The sequence below is a fragment of the Canis lupus genome, chromosome 9 (genome assembly GCF_048164855.1).
Source record: "Canis lupus baileyi chromosome 9, mCanLup2.hap1, whole genome shotgun sequence".
In the NCBI taxonomy this organism is placed as follows: Eukaryota; Metazoa; Chordata; class Mammalia; order Carnivora; family Canidae; genus Canis; species Canis lupus.
Window position 1 is genome coordinate 35,264,665 of NC_132846.1, and position 16,057 is coordinate 35,280,721.

Here is a 16,057-nt window from a genome sequence, read left to right on the forward strand (position 1 = left end):
TGTTCAGTAAAGATAAAGAACCAGTAACAACATCATTTTTAAAAAGTGAGGTGTGATTACATGTCATTCAAACTAAGGTGAGGTCTTTTGTGTAGTTTTTTTTTTTTTTTTTAAAGATTTATTTATGATAGACATAGAGAGAGAGGCAGAGACACAGGAGGAGGGAGAAGCAGGCTTCATGCCGGGAGCCCAACATGGGACTCGATCCCGGGACTGCAGGATCGCGCCCTGGGCCAAAGGCAGGCGCTAAACCGCTGAGCCACCCAGGGATCCCTTGTATAGTTTTTTGAGAGGTCTTTAAGAAATAATAACATGAAATTCTCATCTTGACCTTTATAATATTGAAAATATTTGATGATAAGTATATTTCGTTCATCCAGTCTAATTAGATTTTGATCACTAATCATAATGTTGACTATAGATTGTCAATTTAACAAGTCTTTAAAGAAGAGAGTTTCACAATATATTATCTTGAAAATTGAAACTGGTAAACTAAGAATGAAATTGAAACTGTTTACTGATCAACTCTGTAAAAAATTTACGATAAAAATGTATAGTTATGTGCCATAATTGGTCCCTGCATAAATGTGTAGTCTTTGAGTTGGTGTTTTGTTTCTTTTTTGAGTAGGTCTTATTTAATGATTAATGGTGTTTGAATTCCATTATCTAAATAATTTCCCAGATGGGTATACTATTATATAAATTGTCTCTGGAAAGACTGTATCAGTACACATTCTTCAACAAGCTCATGAGTGGAATTAGTGGTATTATTTTTCCCTAGTTTTACCAATATGGGCATTACTAGAATTAGACAAAAAAAAAAAAAAAAAAAAACTTTTTGCCATTTTGATAGGTAAAAAATGCATCTCATTTTGTATTTTTTATTAATACCCTTATTATTAATAATAATTATTTTTCCATGTATATTGCCATCCTTATTCTTTTGTGTATTACATATTTACATGCTGTACTTTGTCTTACTCATTTGTAGGAGGTCTTTGTATTAATGTCCCAGATGCATTTTGTTGTATTGTTAGTCTTACTCATGGTTTGCAGGAAGTTCACACTTGTTTGTCAGGGGATAGCCTGATCACCTTCCTCTTATGATTTTCTCTTTACTCTTTTCGCTTTAGCAGGCAAAAAAAAGATGTGTCTAAGGAAGGTGAAGAGCAACACTGAATGAACCTAGTACTTAAGAAGTCATGGTGTCTCAGCACTGATAGAATCTTAGAAATGAAGTCTAGGGTTGCACATGTGAGCAGAAAGCTATTCACTTGTTGAGAAGCCTCCTGAGACTACATTACAAGCTCAGGGATAAAGAGTGCTGTGATTAATTTGTGATGTTGTGTCACTGTTGGCCATCTTATGCACTCTGTGTGACTCAAAATTAATCAGATTTTCACATTAAACTGTAGCAGCTAAATTGTTATATGAGTCAGGCTACTAGACATGGCAAATTGAGGTTTGAATCTGAATTTCAGGGCCACTGGTTGCTTGCTTGTTCATTTACTCATTCAACAAAATCTTGAGTACCTTCAAGGTACCTAAACATTATGGTGGTTCTGGAAATGAAGAATCTAAAAGCACACAATCCTGCCCTCCTGGAACACAGTAGTCACATAGCCGCACATGGTACTTGGTAAGTAATAAATCATAAAGGTTTGGTTTTTTTTTTTAGTCTTTCATTTTTCCTTTCATATCTCAAAGGATTTTTCTAAAGATGTTGCAGTGCAAGAGTTGCCTCTGGATAAACTGGAAGAGAGCAACAGACAAAAAGGTAAAAGAATAGATTTGCATTTTTTTACCATATTTTTTATGTCTTAAAGTTCTGTGGCATTAGGTACATTCACATTAATGCAATTATCACCACCATCCATTTCCAGACCTTTTTCATTTTCCTCATTTGAAACTCTGTACTCATTAAACACTTACTCTCCATTTCCCACGTCTAGTTTTATGATTGACTTATTTCACTTAGCATGTCTTCATGGCTCATCTATGTTTTATGTGTCAGGATTTTGTTGTAAGGATAGAATTTTAGATCTTTAGATTTTAAGACATTCATTTTTTTTTTTTTTTAAAGACTTTCATTACACGGGCTTACAGTTTTTTCTTATTTTGATTATTTCATTTGAATTAACTTTTCCTTCCAAATTAAGCTATTAATGGAATCTTTAAAATCTGGAAAAAGATTTGTAATTGTAAAGGTAATTTTATAATTTGTAAACTGTTCCATAGGTTTGTTATTAAATATTTATAAAAAAATTTATAATCTCTGAATTCAAGTTTTGAGTAGTCATTGGTAAGATAATAGATTAAAAATATGCTTTGAGGAAATTTTGTGATTTTTCCTAAATGTAGTTTTATTTTTGAGCAGTTTTCTCTTTTGAGTTTAAGCAAAATGTCTCTCAGCCTCAGGTGTTTTCGATAATTTTTTTTCTCTAAAGTCTAGGGTTATGACTAATATTATTCGGTCATTTAATTTGTTCCTTGCACTTTTTTTTTAAGACAGGGAAAAGAGGGGAGGGAGGAGGAAGACGGAGAGAGAGAACCTTAAGCAGGCTCTTCATCTAGAGCAGAGCCTGTCACATGGCTCAATCTCATGACCCTGAGATTATGACCTGAGCTGAAATCAAGAGTTGGACACTTAAGTCATTGAGCCATGCAGGTGCTCCAGTTCCTTGCATTTTATTAAATTGAGAAATCTTATTACTGAATTCCTAAATATTCTCTTAATTTAAAAAAGCTGTTTTGGGATAGCTTACCAAAATTTAGCAAATTTTTAGGAATCTGAAATATATTTTGTTTCTCAATTTTGCAGCAAATGACATCTTTATTTCTCGGTATACCATGGGACAGAAGGATGCTCTAAGAGCAGTTTTAAAGCAAAAGTAAGTTTCATTTACAGAAAATAGGTGGGCCATTTCTTCTATTTCTATATGATTCTCTAAAATTAGCTTCACATATACTTTGAACGTAGGATAAATTTTCTTTTCAATGTGTGAAATATGTTTGAAACATTTTTCATAGTGCTGAACATGTATAAAATTAATAGCTGTTGACAGTTATTCTCAGGACTTTATATGCATTAACTCTTTTAATACTCACAAAATCCAATGAAGTCGATTCTATCACATCCCAATTTTACAGAATCCCCATTTTATAGATGAGGAAACTGAGGCACATAGAGATTGATTTTCTCAAGGTCATTTAGCACGTTTTCACTTGGCTGGGATTTAGACTAGTCTGCCTTTAGAGTTTGCTCTCTTAATAACTTCACTATACTACTTGCAGCAATGCTCAAGTAGTTTCAGAAACTTATTATTTACTATCCAAGGACATTTAGACTTTTCCTGGCCAAGATTTAAGAAAGGGACAAGGTTAGCATCTGAATGGAGCGAAGGGAGAGGATAGCTGCTGCTCTAAGTGGTCCCTTCCAAGTTTATCTTGAATACCAGTGAATACAAAACTAACTCTAACGATAGCACCATGATGAGCATATGTCTCCACTACTCTGGAGGCAATTTGTATTATTTTTTATCATTAGCAGAGATAGGATGAGATACATATTCTTAGGCTAAATGTATTCTACTCCTGAACTAGAGCAGTCTGGAAAGGCCCTTAGAAAATGAGTAAAATTTTTACTTAATTTTGAACTCTGATTTTATTCAAAGGGGCCATTTTATATTACTTCAGTGAATGGAAAATCACTTTTAAAAATAATGCAATTAAAATAAATATGCAATTTAAAATTTAAAAAATATTATTTTTCCACCTATGGTTATCTGTGGCAAACATATTACACTCTGGGAAACATTGTACTAACAAAAATAAATACTATCTCTAAACCACAAGGGTGTGGTCTGAGCCAGCCAGAGTTTACGAGCTGGTTGGTTGGGCTCATCATATTTTTCCTTTTTATCTTTGTTCAGTCTACAATTCCCAGTATGTAATATGGTGGTTAGGAGAGGAATTTTGATGGTAAATTGTATTCTGGGGCTTATATATATAGAGAAAGTGAAAAGAAGGGCATGAAAAGTGGTGCAGTCTCTCAAATTCTGCAGTTGAACCAGAAATTGCAGATCATATCTGCCTCATTTGGACAGAAAGTGAATACCACTTCCATGCAGCAGACCCAGAGTAGGGGCCCTACCAACTTGCCTTCAAGTCAGAACTCTCTAACTGGAAATCTCTGAGACCTCTTAGAACTCTCAGATCAGGAAGGGAGAAGTTCATAAACTAATGGACAATGAGAGATAACTGAACCACTACCCCTCTTAGACAGTAGATCTTTTCCCATTTCAGGATGAATGAACAGAATTAAAAACAAACAAAACAAACTAGGAAGAGTCTTGAGAAGGTGTTTTCAATGTAGAGAATAATTGATTCAGAAACATAAAAATGACTCTCATGTTGGGTTAAAAGACAGTCTATGTCTCAAGAGATAGACTTTGCTGTAGTCAATGTCACTTTGAATTTATTAATTTTAGAGAATGGTAGATGGAATTTGGCAAAGTCATTCTAAAATTTACCTGGAAGGACATATGGTTGAGAATATGTATACCTGATGTTAAGAATACATACTATAGAATACACATAGTTGAGAATAGCTAATTTGGGGAAAAAACTGTAATGATGAAGAATTTGCTCTATTTGACATAATATGCTCTGAAGCTATACTAATAAAAAGTAATAGGCCAGAGTCTTTGAGTAATGAAGAATCTGGCCAAAGTGTCTAGAACAGGGTAGAATGTCTTACAGGTGGATAGAGAGCAAGGAAGGGGTAGGTTATAAACTTCTTTAAAGGAGAGAAGTGGCAAATCATCTGAAAATATTAAAGTATGATATATATTTCTTAAAAGGCTCATTCAGATAATAGGATCAAAAGATGAATTGGAAGAGCACTGGACTCTAGTTTAGGAACCCAACTGGCTATGAATTTGGGGGTAATCTCTTTGAGAGGGATTCAGTTGGTCCTCAGTACATGGGAGGGTGGTAGAATGAGGGCAGAATCATTGCTGGTTTGGAGAGGAGTAACTGATTAGAAGATAGACGTAGAATGGACAGAAATTGATGATTAGATCTGAGAGTAAAGAAGGAGCTAAGGGGCAGCCCAGGTGGCTCAGCGGTTTAGTGCCGCCTTCAGCCCAGGGGGTGTGATCCTGGAGACCTGGGATCGAGTCCCACGTCGGGCTCCGTGCATGGAGCCTGCTTTTCCCTCTGCCTGTGTCTCTGCCTCTCTCTCTCTCTCTGTGTGTGTGTGTGTCTCTCATAAATAAATAAATAAAATCTTAAAAAAAAAAAAAGGGAGCTAAGGATGAATCCCAGATTTTTGGCTATATAAATGCATGGTCAGTAGTAGTAACCAAGAAAGGAAATCTTTGGGAAAGAATTCTTGAGGGAATAAATTTCATTTTGGACATATGCGGGGGTTTGAAGTATCTCTATGAGATATCCAGGTAAAAGTATCCAATAGGAAATTGAATATAAAGATCAAATTAATGAAAAGTCTAAGCTAGGCTTCTTCTGGATGACAGAAGTAGTGTATAAATGGTAGCCTGATCTGGGAACAGTTGAAGGGACTTGATGAGAGGGCAAAGCAAGATGGCACAGAGTAGGACACTATGGAAGCCAAACCTTAAAGAGTTATACAGAAAGCAAGCGAGCTTCTAAATGCTGCTCAGTTTATCCAGAGATGTAGGAGATTATGGTGTTAACAAAGCCAAGGGGAATGAAGTTCTAAGTTTGATAGGCTGCTCAGAGATAAAGAAAGGTAAGGACTCAAAGTATCCATTGAAATAAGCCAAAATTATTACTGGCCTTGGTGATGGCGGTTTCTGCACAGTATTGGTATAGATGCCAGATTCAGAGGATTTAGGAATAAGATAAAATTCTAAAAAAAAAAAAAAAAAAAAAAAGAAGAAATAATTTCTTCTGATTTAGAAAGTTGTGTATTTTCCCATTTCTTAACACTTAGAAGCTATTTACATTAGTTACATTGAGCATTTGATGTGACAATTAGAAAAAAAATAAAATTTAAAAGCCTATAAAGAAGTTGATGTTTGGTCTTATAATGTTATTTTCTCTTGCTGGTCAAAGTAATGTGTTCAGCAGTGTGATTCGAGAGTTTGTGTGTGAAGTAATAGGTATATATAGGAAGCTAGGGCAGTGACAGAGGATGGTGCATGTCAACTGTCAAACAAGACATTAGCCTATTCACTTATCTCTATGGAACAATTTTAGATTTTTAAACGGTGGAGAAATGTGTTTGGGAAGTTTCTGAATGAGTAAAATCTTCAAGAATGAAATAGTTGGCAAGAGATGTTGAAGTTTGTTTTTGTTTTTGTTTTTTTACCAGAGGGAGAAGCATGAAGGGAGACGTACTATCCTGAGAGAGCTAGGTGTTTTGGGACCATCTGTAGGAATAATAAGCCAACTGTGCCTTACTGGTTCTGTGACTTTGGTCAAGTAAATCCTGTTACCTCTGTGGACCTCAATTTCTTCATCTGTCAAATTAGGAAGTTAGGATAGGTGACCTCTTCAGTTCTCCCTTGCCTCTGTAGTTCTGTGACACCATTCCTGCAATTGTGATGAAATAATTGACAAAACTTGATAACTCAGGTATGAGAAGGTAAGAGGAGAATGGAGAAGTTAAGAGTCAAGATAACTTCAAAATTTTGAGACACAGAGAAATGATGCTCTTAGAAATGAGGAAATATGGAAGAGGAGTAAGTTTAAGAGCTGCTCTGGGTCTTCTGATCTTACTTAGACTTACCTAGGGACTCTGCAGTTTTGTTGGTCATTCCTTTTATTGTGTTTTTTTGTTTTGTTTTACAAAATTGAGTTTTTTCTTAATATTTATTTAATTAGATCCTTCATTGTAAATATGTTTGTATTTGCTCTCATTTTTAATTCAGGCTGCTTTAATCTGTGTTTGATGCTCTGTTTTCACAAACTGTGACATTCATTAATAAATATTTAAATGAGTTAGAATTAAACAGTTGTTTAGCAATTGTAACAGTTTCTCTTGGGTTGTATTCCTTTGGAAGTAAAACTTGGTACTTGCATTCTTAGAACCTTTTTTTTTTTTTTAAGATTTTATTTATTCATGAGAGACACACAGAGAGAGAGAGGCAGAGACACAGGCAGAGAGAGAAGCAGGCTCTATGCAGGGAGCCCAGTGTGGGACCCGATCCCAGGACTCCAGGATCACATCCTGAGCTGAAGGCAGGCACCCAACCACTGAGCCACCTAGGCATCCCTAGAAACTTTTCTGCATGTTTTGCATTTATACTTCCTGATTATATATCTTTGTAATTGTGTAACAATGTCTTTTTCTATGTGCAAGTCTTATTTCTGAGATATCATAACCTTCCAGGAATTATCTTCTTATTTCTTTAGTGTTTAGTGACCTTTCATAGATTTCATTAGCCAAATGACTGATAAGATCCTGATATGGAAAACCAAGTGATTTAATTTTTTAAAAAAATCAAGAAAACCCACCTTCAGCAGATTACCACTACAAGTGCTTCTTGAAATGGCTCAATGTGGCTTACTGAATATATTTGTATTCTTTTTATTTACAGGGCTCAAAACATGCCTGTTTTTAAAGAAGTAAAGGTACAGCTTTTGGAAGATGCAGGCGCAGGAAAAGATGCTGCTACTCAGGAAATGAGAACTTCACCCAGTGGAATTGATTCAGCTACAACTGTGGCTGCAGCAACAGCAGCTGCCATTGCTACAGCAGCCCCACTGATAAAAGTATATTTTTTTTCCTAGATATTCACAGCTTCTTTGTAAAATGTAAAAGTATTTATTAGGAACAAGTCCCTAAATGGTCGTATCCCACCATAGACTAGGATCATTCTAGTCACTCTTAATTTGAAAAAATTTTCCTGTTTGTGGTTGTATATTACCTCTCAGGATGAGATGTACCCCCTCCTTGCTGTGATAATGCTGGCGAATCTGAAACACTGAAACCATCACATCCAGAGAGCTCCCAAGTTGTGGGCAACCTGGGACAACTGGTCACCCTTACATTAGAACTAAAAAGGAACTCAGAGATCATCTCTGCCACCCCTCTCAGTTGGCAAATGGAAAACTGAGAAACAGGGTCAGAGTAGGGGCAGGTCCAGAGCTAATAGGTGGTGGAGCTAAGATGGGACTCCCGGATGCTGACCTAATTCAGTCTGAGATTAGCAGAGTATCAAAGGCTAATTTGTTTTGTTATTTACTTCTTTTTAATTACCTTTTAATTATTTTATTTTTGGCATTGTAGCAGTTCTTTGTTGCAAATGTGTTATTAATGAGAGAAAAGATCTACTTTAGGATAACTTATCTTCGGCTTTTTATTTCTGTGATTCTAAAAATAGAAGTATAAAATCATGAGAGATTTAGAGAATAAAACTAGTTTGATCATTTTTATTATCGATCACTTTGAACAACTTTCCTAGTAATTGAGCATATTTTTTATAAATTTATTTTTTATTGGTGTTCAATTTGCCAACATATAGAATAACACCCAGTGAATTGAGCATATTTTTGATGTGTTGATATTTTATTGTTTTAGGTACAGAGTGATTTGGAAGCAAAAGTCAATTCTGTTACAGAATTACTCAATAAGTTACAGGAGACTGATAAACAGTTACAACGTGTTACAGAGCGGCAAACAAGCATTCAGAATAAACATGAAAAACTACATTGTCATGATCATGAAAAGCAAATGAATGTGGTAATGGAGCAGCACCTTAGGCATCTTGAAAAATTACAACAACAACAAATAGATATTCAGGTATCTGTAATAAAGCCAGAACACATCCCATGGTCTTTATCTCTTGGATTCCTAAGCTAATATTCATTGGTAATTGCAATAGCTCATTACATTGTAACAGTTTTAGTTCTTAAATAATGATCTGAGAGTTCATCATTCTTCCTTTCCATGTGGAGACCTCTCTCTGCACATTCTAGTTCAAATATCACAAATTTTGTAAGAATTTCCACAGAATTGGCTTTTCCTTTTTTTGTGTGTGGTATTTCTGTTCATACCATTTCTTAAAAAGGATTTCTTTTTTTATTTATTTGAAAGAAAGAGCTCTCACAGAGGGAGAGTGAGAAGCAGACTCCCTGCTGAGCAGGGAGCCCAAGATGGGGCTCAAATCCAGGACCCTAGGATCACCACCTGAGCCAAAGGCAGATGCTTAACTGACTGAGCCACCCAGCTGTTCCTGTTCATACCATTTTTAAAGGGCTAATACTGCATTGCAGTGACTTGTTTACATCAGTGTTTGTTAGCCTGAGAATGTGCATCAGAATCACATGAAGAGCCTTATAAAAATACAGATGCATGTACCTCTCAGATATTGAGACAGCAGGTCTGAGATGGGGACTGGGAATAGAAATCTGTAATGATTCTGATAAGAACCATCTGGTATACATAGTGCTTCTGCATTTAATTAAAAGCATAAACATTTTTAATTGGCTTTTGAATATGAGGCATGGGGTTACTATAAAAGGAAGAGTTATCCTCAGAAGGAACTGATAGTACAGTTTCCTATTTATTTTGGGATTTCCAGGTCCTGGGATAGTACCCAGCAGTCAGGTACTCAATATATATATATATTTTTTATTGGAGTTCAATTTGCCAACATATAGCATAACACCCAGTGCTCATCCTGCCAAGAGTCCCCCTCAGTGCCCGTCACCTAGTCACCCCAACCCCCCGCCCAACTCCCTTTCCACTACCCCTTGTTCGTTTCCCAGAGTTAGGTGTCTCATGTTTTGTTACCCTCACTGATATTTTCACTCATTTTCTCTCCTTTCCCCTTTATTCCCTTTCACTAATATTTATTTATTTATTTATTTATTTATTTATTTATTTATTTTTCACTAATTTTTATATTCCCCAAATGAATGAGACCATATAATGTTTGTCCTTCTCCGATTGACTTATTTCACTCAGCATAATACCTTCCAGTTTCATCCACGTTGAAGCAAATGGTGGGTATTTGTCGTTTCTAATGGCTGAGTAATATTCCTTGTATACATAGACCACATCTTCCTTATCCATTCATCTTTCGATGGACACCGAGGCTCCTTCCACAGTTTGGCTATTGTGGACATTGCTGCTATAAACATTGGGGTGCAGATGTTCTGGCATTTCACTGCATCTGTATATTTGGGGTAAATCCCCAGCAGTGCAATTGCTGGGTCGTAGGGCATTTCTATTAACTCTTTGAGGAACCTTCACACAGTTTTCCAGAGTGGCTGCACCAGTTCACATTCCCACCAACAGTGCAAGAGGGCTCCCCTTTCTCCACATCCTCTCCAACATTTGTTGTTTCCTGTCTTGTTAATTTTCACCATTCTCACTGGTATGAGGTGGTATCTCATTGTGGTTTTGATTTGTGTTTCCCTGATAGCCAGTGATGTGGAGCATTTTCTCATGTGTTTGTTGGCCATGTCTGTGTTTTCCTCTGTGAAATTTCTGTTCATGTCTTTTGCCCATTTCATGATTGGGATTTTTTTTTTTTTGAATGTGTGATCAGCACTATAAATGCATTGGTTTTAATTTACTTTTTTTTTTCTAATTTGCAACTTTAAAACTTTAAAAAATTGAAATAGAACATTTGGAAGAATACACAATAAATTTATTATAGCTTAGTGTTTTATCACAGAGGTAACACTAATAAGCTGTAATTTTCAAAACTTCTTAATAGAGCTTGGTTTGAGCTTTCCATGTGGTTGAAGAAAGTATTTTTATTGGAATGATTATGGCCATACAAAGTAAAGTTTTAGCATTATATGTTCTCATTCATTTGGGGAATATAAATAATAGTGAAAGGGAATATAAGGGAAGGGAGAAGAAATGTGTGGGAAATACCAGAAAGGGAGACAGAACATAAAGACTCCTAACTCTGGGAAACGAACTAGTGGTGGTGGAAAGGGAGGAGGTGGGGGGTGGGGGTGAATGGGTGACGGGCACCGAGGGGGGCACTTGACGGGATTAGAGCACTGGGTGTTATTCTGTATGTTGGTAAATTGAACACCAATAAAAAATAAATTTATTTAAAAAAAAAAGTAAAGTTTTAGTAAGTACTCCACAACTAAACTTGAGTGGACAGCATGGGATCTCGTGAGAAGGTAGGAGTGGGTCTGTGAGAGTGCTTGTTCTTGGTCTACAAATAACTGTTCATCTCTGAGCCTTGATTTCTTTACTTAGAAAACATTTTATTTTGTTTGGGTTAAAAGGAGATGACACGTTTGAAAAGCACATTGATTTCTTAAGGAGAAAGTTCTACTTGTCCTATATATCTGTCTGTCATTTATCCATTTTTCCATAAATAAACCCAAAATTCATTGACTTTCTGAGTTTGGGAGAATGGAATCTTTTCTCATGCAGGCATCTTATTATAATGCTTATAATTTCAGAGAAAGTTGAAGTTTTAGTGACAGATATATTATTAGTTCAATAAATGCTTAATGAAATGAAATTTGTTGAGCCTGTCCCATTTATTTATGTAGAGAGATCTCCACACAGTTTTAAGACTTCTATAAAACTAAATTTTTAGGTTTTCCTTTACCTGGTTTAAGTCTTTTTTGAAATCAGTTGTAGTAGTTCAGGTACATAAACGTTCCAGATGTTTTAATAAATTATGCTGAAAATTGTTACTTTAGTGCTCATTTATATTTTAATTGCATATGTATTATTGCTGCTACTTTTCTGAGTGCTTCTTAGCAGTGTTTTAAAACCTTTCCTTCAAACAAAATCATCCAGGATATAAAAGATGAGAAGTTTTGGTTTGAAATTCTCTGGTTGAAGTAGAGGTCTAGGACTAGAGCCCCTTCTTTTGGTTATCTCCTTGCATGCCTCGCAGGCCTCTGAGCATCTCTGAAATAGAAAGGAAGAAACTGAGGTTTAGAATGGTTAAATAAAATGATCAAGGTCATACTACAGAGCTAGGCTTAACCCAGCAATGTCACTGCTACAGTGAAAGTTACATGTCATGTATGTATTTTCATGTTTATTAAATCTAATATGTTGTTTTCAAGTCCTCTAGTAAATTTCAATGTAGTTTGTCATCTTTTTCAAATGATATTTGAAATCAATAAAATAATTGTATGTCTTCCAGAGTCATTTCATTAGTGCTGCGCTCAAGACCAGTAATTTTCAGCCTGTTGCTGTGCCCGCTTCTAGAGTGATGGAAAAGTATTCTGTAAAACCAGACTTTTCTAATCTTGGTAGCAGTAATCTATCTTCACATAACACATTTGCTTCCAAACAAGGTAAAAATATGTAGTTCTCTGTGAATGAAAAATGTCATCTATGAATTTTCTCTACAGTATATGTCAGCCAAAAATGTGTTTACTAGGTGGTAGAAGACTGTCTTTGTTTATAGGTTAAATAATTTTTAGGTCATTTTGAAACTTGCTTAGTCAAGTTAGGAATCATGTCCTACTTTATGGTTTTAATAAATAACCTTCATAACTTGTCACAAGTTTAGAAAAATTTTACTCATGTAGTATCAATGCTTGTAATCCATTTTTCAATTCTCTGACAAACTGTATATTTACCATTTTCCTTGATTCTGTGAGGAGAGAAATGATCTGGGTACACTAATAAACTATTTCTAATGATTTTCAGTTAGTAATGTAAGTTTGCCTGTTTTATTTTATTTATTTTAAAGATTTTATTTATTCATGAGAGACACACAGAGAGAGGCAGAGACATAGGCAGAGGCAGAAGCAGGCTCCCTGGGAGGAGCCTGCTGTAGGACTTGGTTCCAGGACCCTGGGATCATGCCCTGAGCCAAAGGCAGACACTCAACCACTGAGCCACCCAGATGCCCCAAGTTTGCCTGTTTTAATAGAATTTTAAAGATCTTTGTTTATAGTAACAAAGGAATGCATAATGTGTTTGTATTAAACCTCTGGAATTTAAAATAAATGAGTAAATGAGGCACCTTGGGTGACTTAGTTGAACTTCTGACTCCATCTCAACTCAGTTCTTGATCTCAGGGTTTTGAATTCAAGCCCCACTTTGGGAGTTGAAAGGGGAGTTCAAGCTCCACACCCAGCATAGAGCCTATTTAAAAAAAAAAAAAAGTTCAAAAAGCGCCAAATGAATGAAAGTGTTTTCAAATTATTGAATGAATTAATGAAAATCAAGGGCTATCCTTTAATGACATTTAGCTCCATGCAAGGAACCTGATGTGGGACTCGATCCTGGGACTCCGGTATCACACCTTGAGCCGAAGGCAGATATTCAACCACTGAGCCACCCAGGCATCCCAGTATAAAATTTTTATAGCTATATTTTGATTTCTAGTGAGAATAGAATTATTTCTATGTACTTGTTAATTTGAATATCGTATCTAATTCTGGTTTTTATTTTTTTAAATTTGAGAAAGAGTAACACTTCACAAATTAAAGTTTTTTTTTTAAAAAAATAAGTTGAATTTATTTATTTTTTCTATTAAAGTTCCTTCTAGAGAGGTTGAAGATACAGATTTTGATAAGCAGAAATCTCCGTTAGAGACACCAGCACCTCGCAGGTTTGCTCCTATACCTGTTTCAAAGGATGATAAAATATCAAAGAGGGAAAATCCTAAGGAAGAAAAAGAAAATATGGAGATGACAGATCATACAGGTAATAAAGCAATCATAACTAGCATCTACTACTTTATTAGACCTACCTCAAATTAAACAGATTCCATACTCCTTATTTATTATTCTCTTATGTGCCTAGTACTAACTAATATAGGGTCTCTATTTTTAGTATTTTTCTTTGTTTTGTTTTTTATTTTTATTATTTAAGATTTTGTTTATCTTGTGCAGAGACACAGACAGAGGGAGAAGCAGGCTCCATGCAGGCTTCCCTATGTTTAACTCAATTCTGGAACTCCAGGATCACGCCCTAAGCTGAAGGCACACGCTCAACCACTGAGCCACTCAGGCATCCCAGTATTTTTCTTTAAATGGGGAAATCAAGCTTCTTAGATTCTTTGCAGGAGTTGGAAATATACAGTTATAATTATTCTGATTATTTTCAATAGGTTGTTATTTAAACCTCTTATGAACAAATTTTGTTATTAATAAAAAATAATGCTTTGCTAAAGGTAAGGCTGATTATTTTAGAGCAAGTTACTTTATATTGTTTTTAGGTGGGAATTTCAATAGTAAAACTTGGAGAAATTTAACATTTATTACTGTGTTCAGTTAGAAAAAATGTTAAGGTATTAACTATTTAATAGATAATAAGAACTTTTATAAATGACCTAAAGTAATAATTTGTTACAGAACCTTAAAGCTCTTCTAGTAAAAGTAAGTGAAAGTGGTACATATAAGCTTTTATTCTCAGAATCACTTAAATACATTTGAGTTTTGTCTTGGTGCATTTAAAGCATTTTAAGGATACTAAGATCTTTAATAAGCAAACCAACCTCACTAATAGATAAAAGTTATTTAATAAGCAAACCAACCTCACTAATACATAATAGATAAAAGTTATTAAGAGAAAGATTCAACTAACACTTGCTATAAAGAAATAGTCAAATCTCCCTTTAACTATTGATAAAAATCATGTAATTTTTTGGGCTTTGTGATGATAACATGTCTCATTTAAATTAGTTTTATCTGTGACGGAAATAAATTCAGGCCTAAAATTTTACCAGTGTAGTTTTCATGAGTTATAAATATTCGGTTTTATTTGATGAGTGTATTTAAAACCTACATTATAGAATGAATTGAGTACAATGTATATGAGCTGTTATATAAAAAAGAAATGAATCAATACTTTAAAAGTGATACTATATTTCTTTTATTACAGAAAATATAAGACTATTGGAACAGATTTTGAGTAACCATGATTCTTTGACAAGAAAAAGTGAGCCTTCAGATAAAACTTCACTAACTAGGTCAAAAATAGGATGGAATCCTGAGAGGAGAGACAGGTAAAAAACAAGAGATTGGAGTAAAAGCTATATTGAAAATAGCTTTGTTTATATTTCTAAAATTTTCTTAGGAATTTTGATAAATGTATAGCATTGCTATTAAAAGTTATCTTAGGGATGCCTGGGTGGCTCAGTGGTTGAGCATCTGCCTTTGGCCCAGGGCGTGATCCTGGAGACCCGGGATCGAGTCCCGCATCGGGCTCCCTGCGTGGAGCCTGCTTCTCCCTCTGCCTGTGTCTCTGCCTCTCTGTGTGTCTCTCATGAATAAATAAATAAAGTCTTTAAAAAAAAATAAAAAAAATAAAAGTTATCTTAGATTGGGGGACCTGGATGGCTCAGTGGTTGAGCCTTGCCTTAGGCTCAGGGCATGATCCCAGAGTCCTGGTATCAAGTCCCACACCAAGTTTACCCCAGGGAGCCTGCTTCTCCCTCTGCCTATGTCTCTGCCTCTCTGTATGTCTCTCATGAATAAATAAAATCTTAAAAAAAACCCAAAGCATTAAAAAAATAATAATAGTATAATTTTTTTATGCTTTGTTCTTTTTTTTTTTTTAAAGATTTTATTTATTTATTCATGAGAGACACAGAGAGAGAGAGAGAGAGGCAGAGACACAGGCAGAGCGAGAAGCAGGCTCCATGCAGGGAGCCCTATGTGGGACTCGATCCCGGTCTCCAGGATCACACCCTGGGCTGAAGGTGGTGCTAAACTGCTGAGCCACCGGGGCTGCCCAAAAATTATATTAGATTTACTATTTTCTGCTGCTACTATATCTACCACTTTAATATAGTTATAAAATGAATGTATCTAAATTTCTCAAAATGCAGATTAATGAATGCAGAATATTTTTATTTTTATTTTGAGAGAGAGAGAAAAAAGGTGTGCGTGTGGTGGGAGGAGGGGATGGGCAGAGGGAGAGAGAGAGAGTCTTAAACAGGCTCCACCCTCAGCATGGATCCTGTAGAGGGGCTCCATCTCATAACCCTGAGATCTGACCTGAGCCAAAATTAAGAGTTGGACACTTACCTGACTGAGCCACCCAGATTATTTATTTTTGATGAAATGATATTTGAGATTTGCTTCAAAAATAATCTGGTGCAGGGTAGAGGAA

General features: G+C 35.4%; 1 protein-coding gene across 8 annotated transcripts in view; it reads left to right on the forward strand.

The window, feature by feature from the left end:
* Positions 1-16,057, forward strand: part of KIAA0586 (KIAA0586 ortholog) — a 108,915-nt gene that overhangs the window by 2,169 nt on the left and 90,689 nt on the right. For 6 of the 8 annotated variants that reach the window (XR_012036683.1, XR_012036682.1, XM_072838741.1 and 3 more), the window contains exons 3-9: positions 1,708-1,777; positions 2,822-2,891; positions 7,587-7,761; positions 8,570-8,791; positions 12,129-12,282; positions 13,478-13,645; positions 14,825-14,948. Coding sequence is in view for 6 of the 8 variants with exons in the window: in XM_072838741.1 (XP_072694842.1) it covers positions 1,708-1,777; positions 2,822-2,891; positions 7,587-7,761; positions 8,570-8,791; positions 12,129-12,282; positions 13,478-13,645; positions 14,825-14,948 (983 nt within the window). In the remaining 2 variants the exon portion in view is untranslated. Of the gene's footprint in view, positions 1-1,481; positions 1,640-1,707; positions 1,778-2,821; positions 2,892-6,595; positions 6,729-7,586; positions 7,762-8,569; positions 8,792-12,128; positions 12,283-13,477; positions 13,646-14,824; positions 14,949-16,057 lie in introns of those variants that run through there. The other 2 variants (XM_072838743.1, XM_072838745.1) reach the window with 2 other exon arrangements.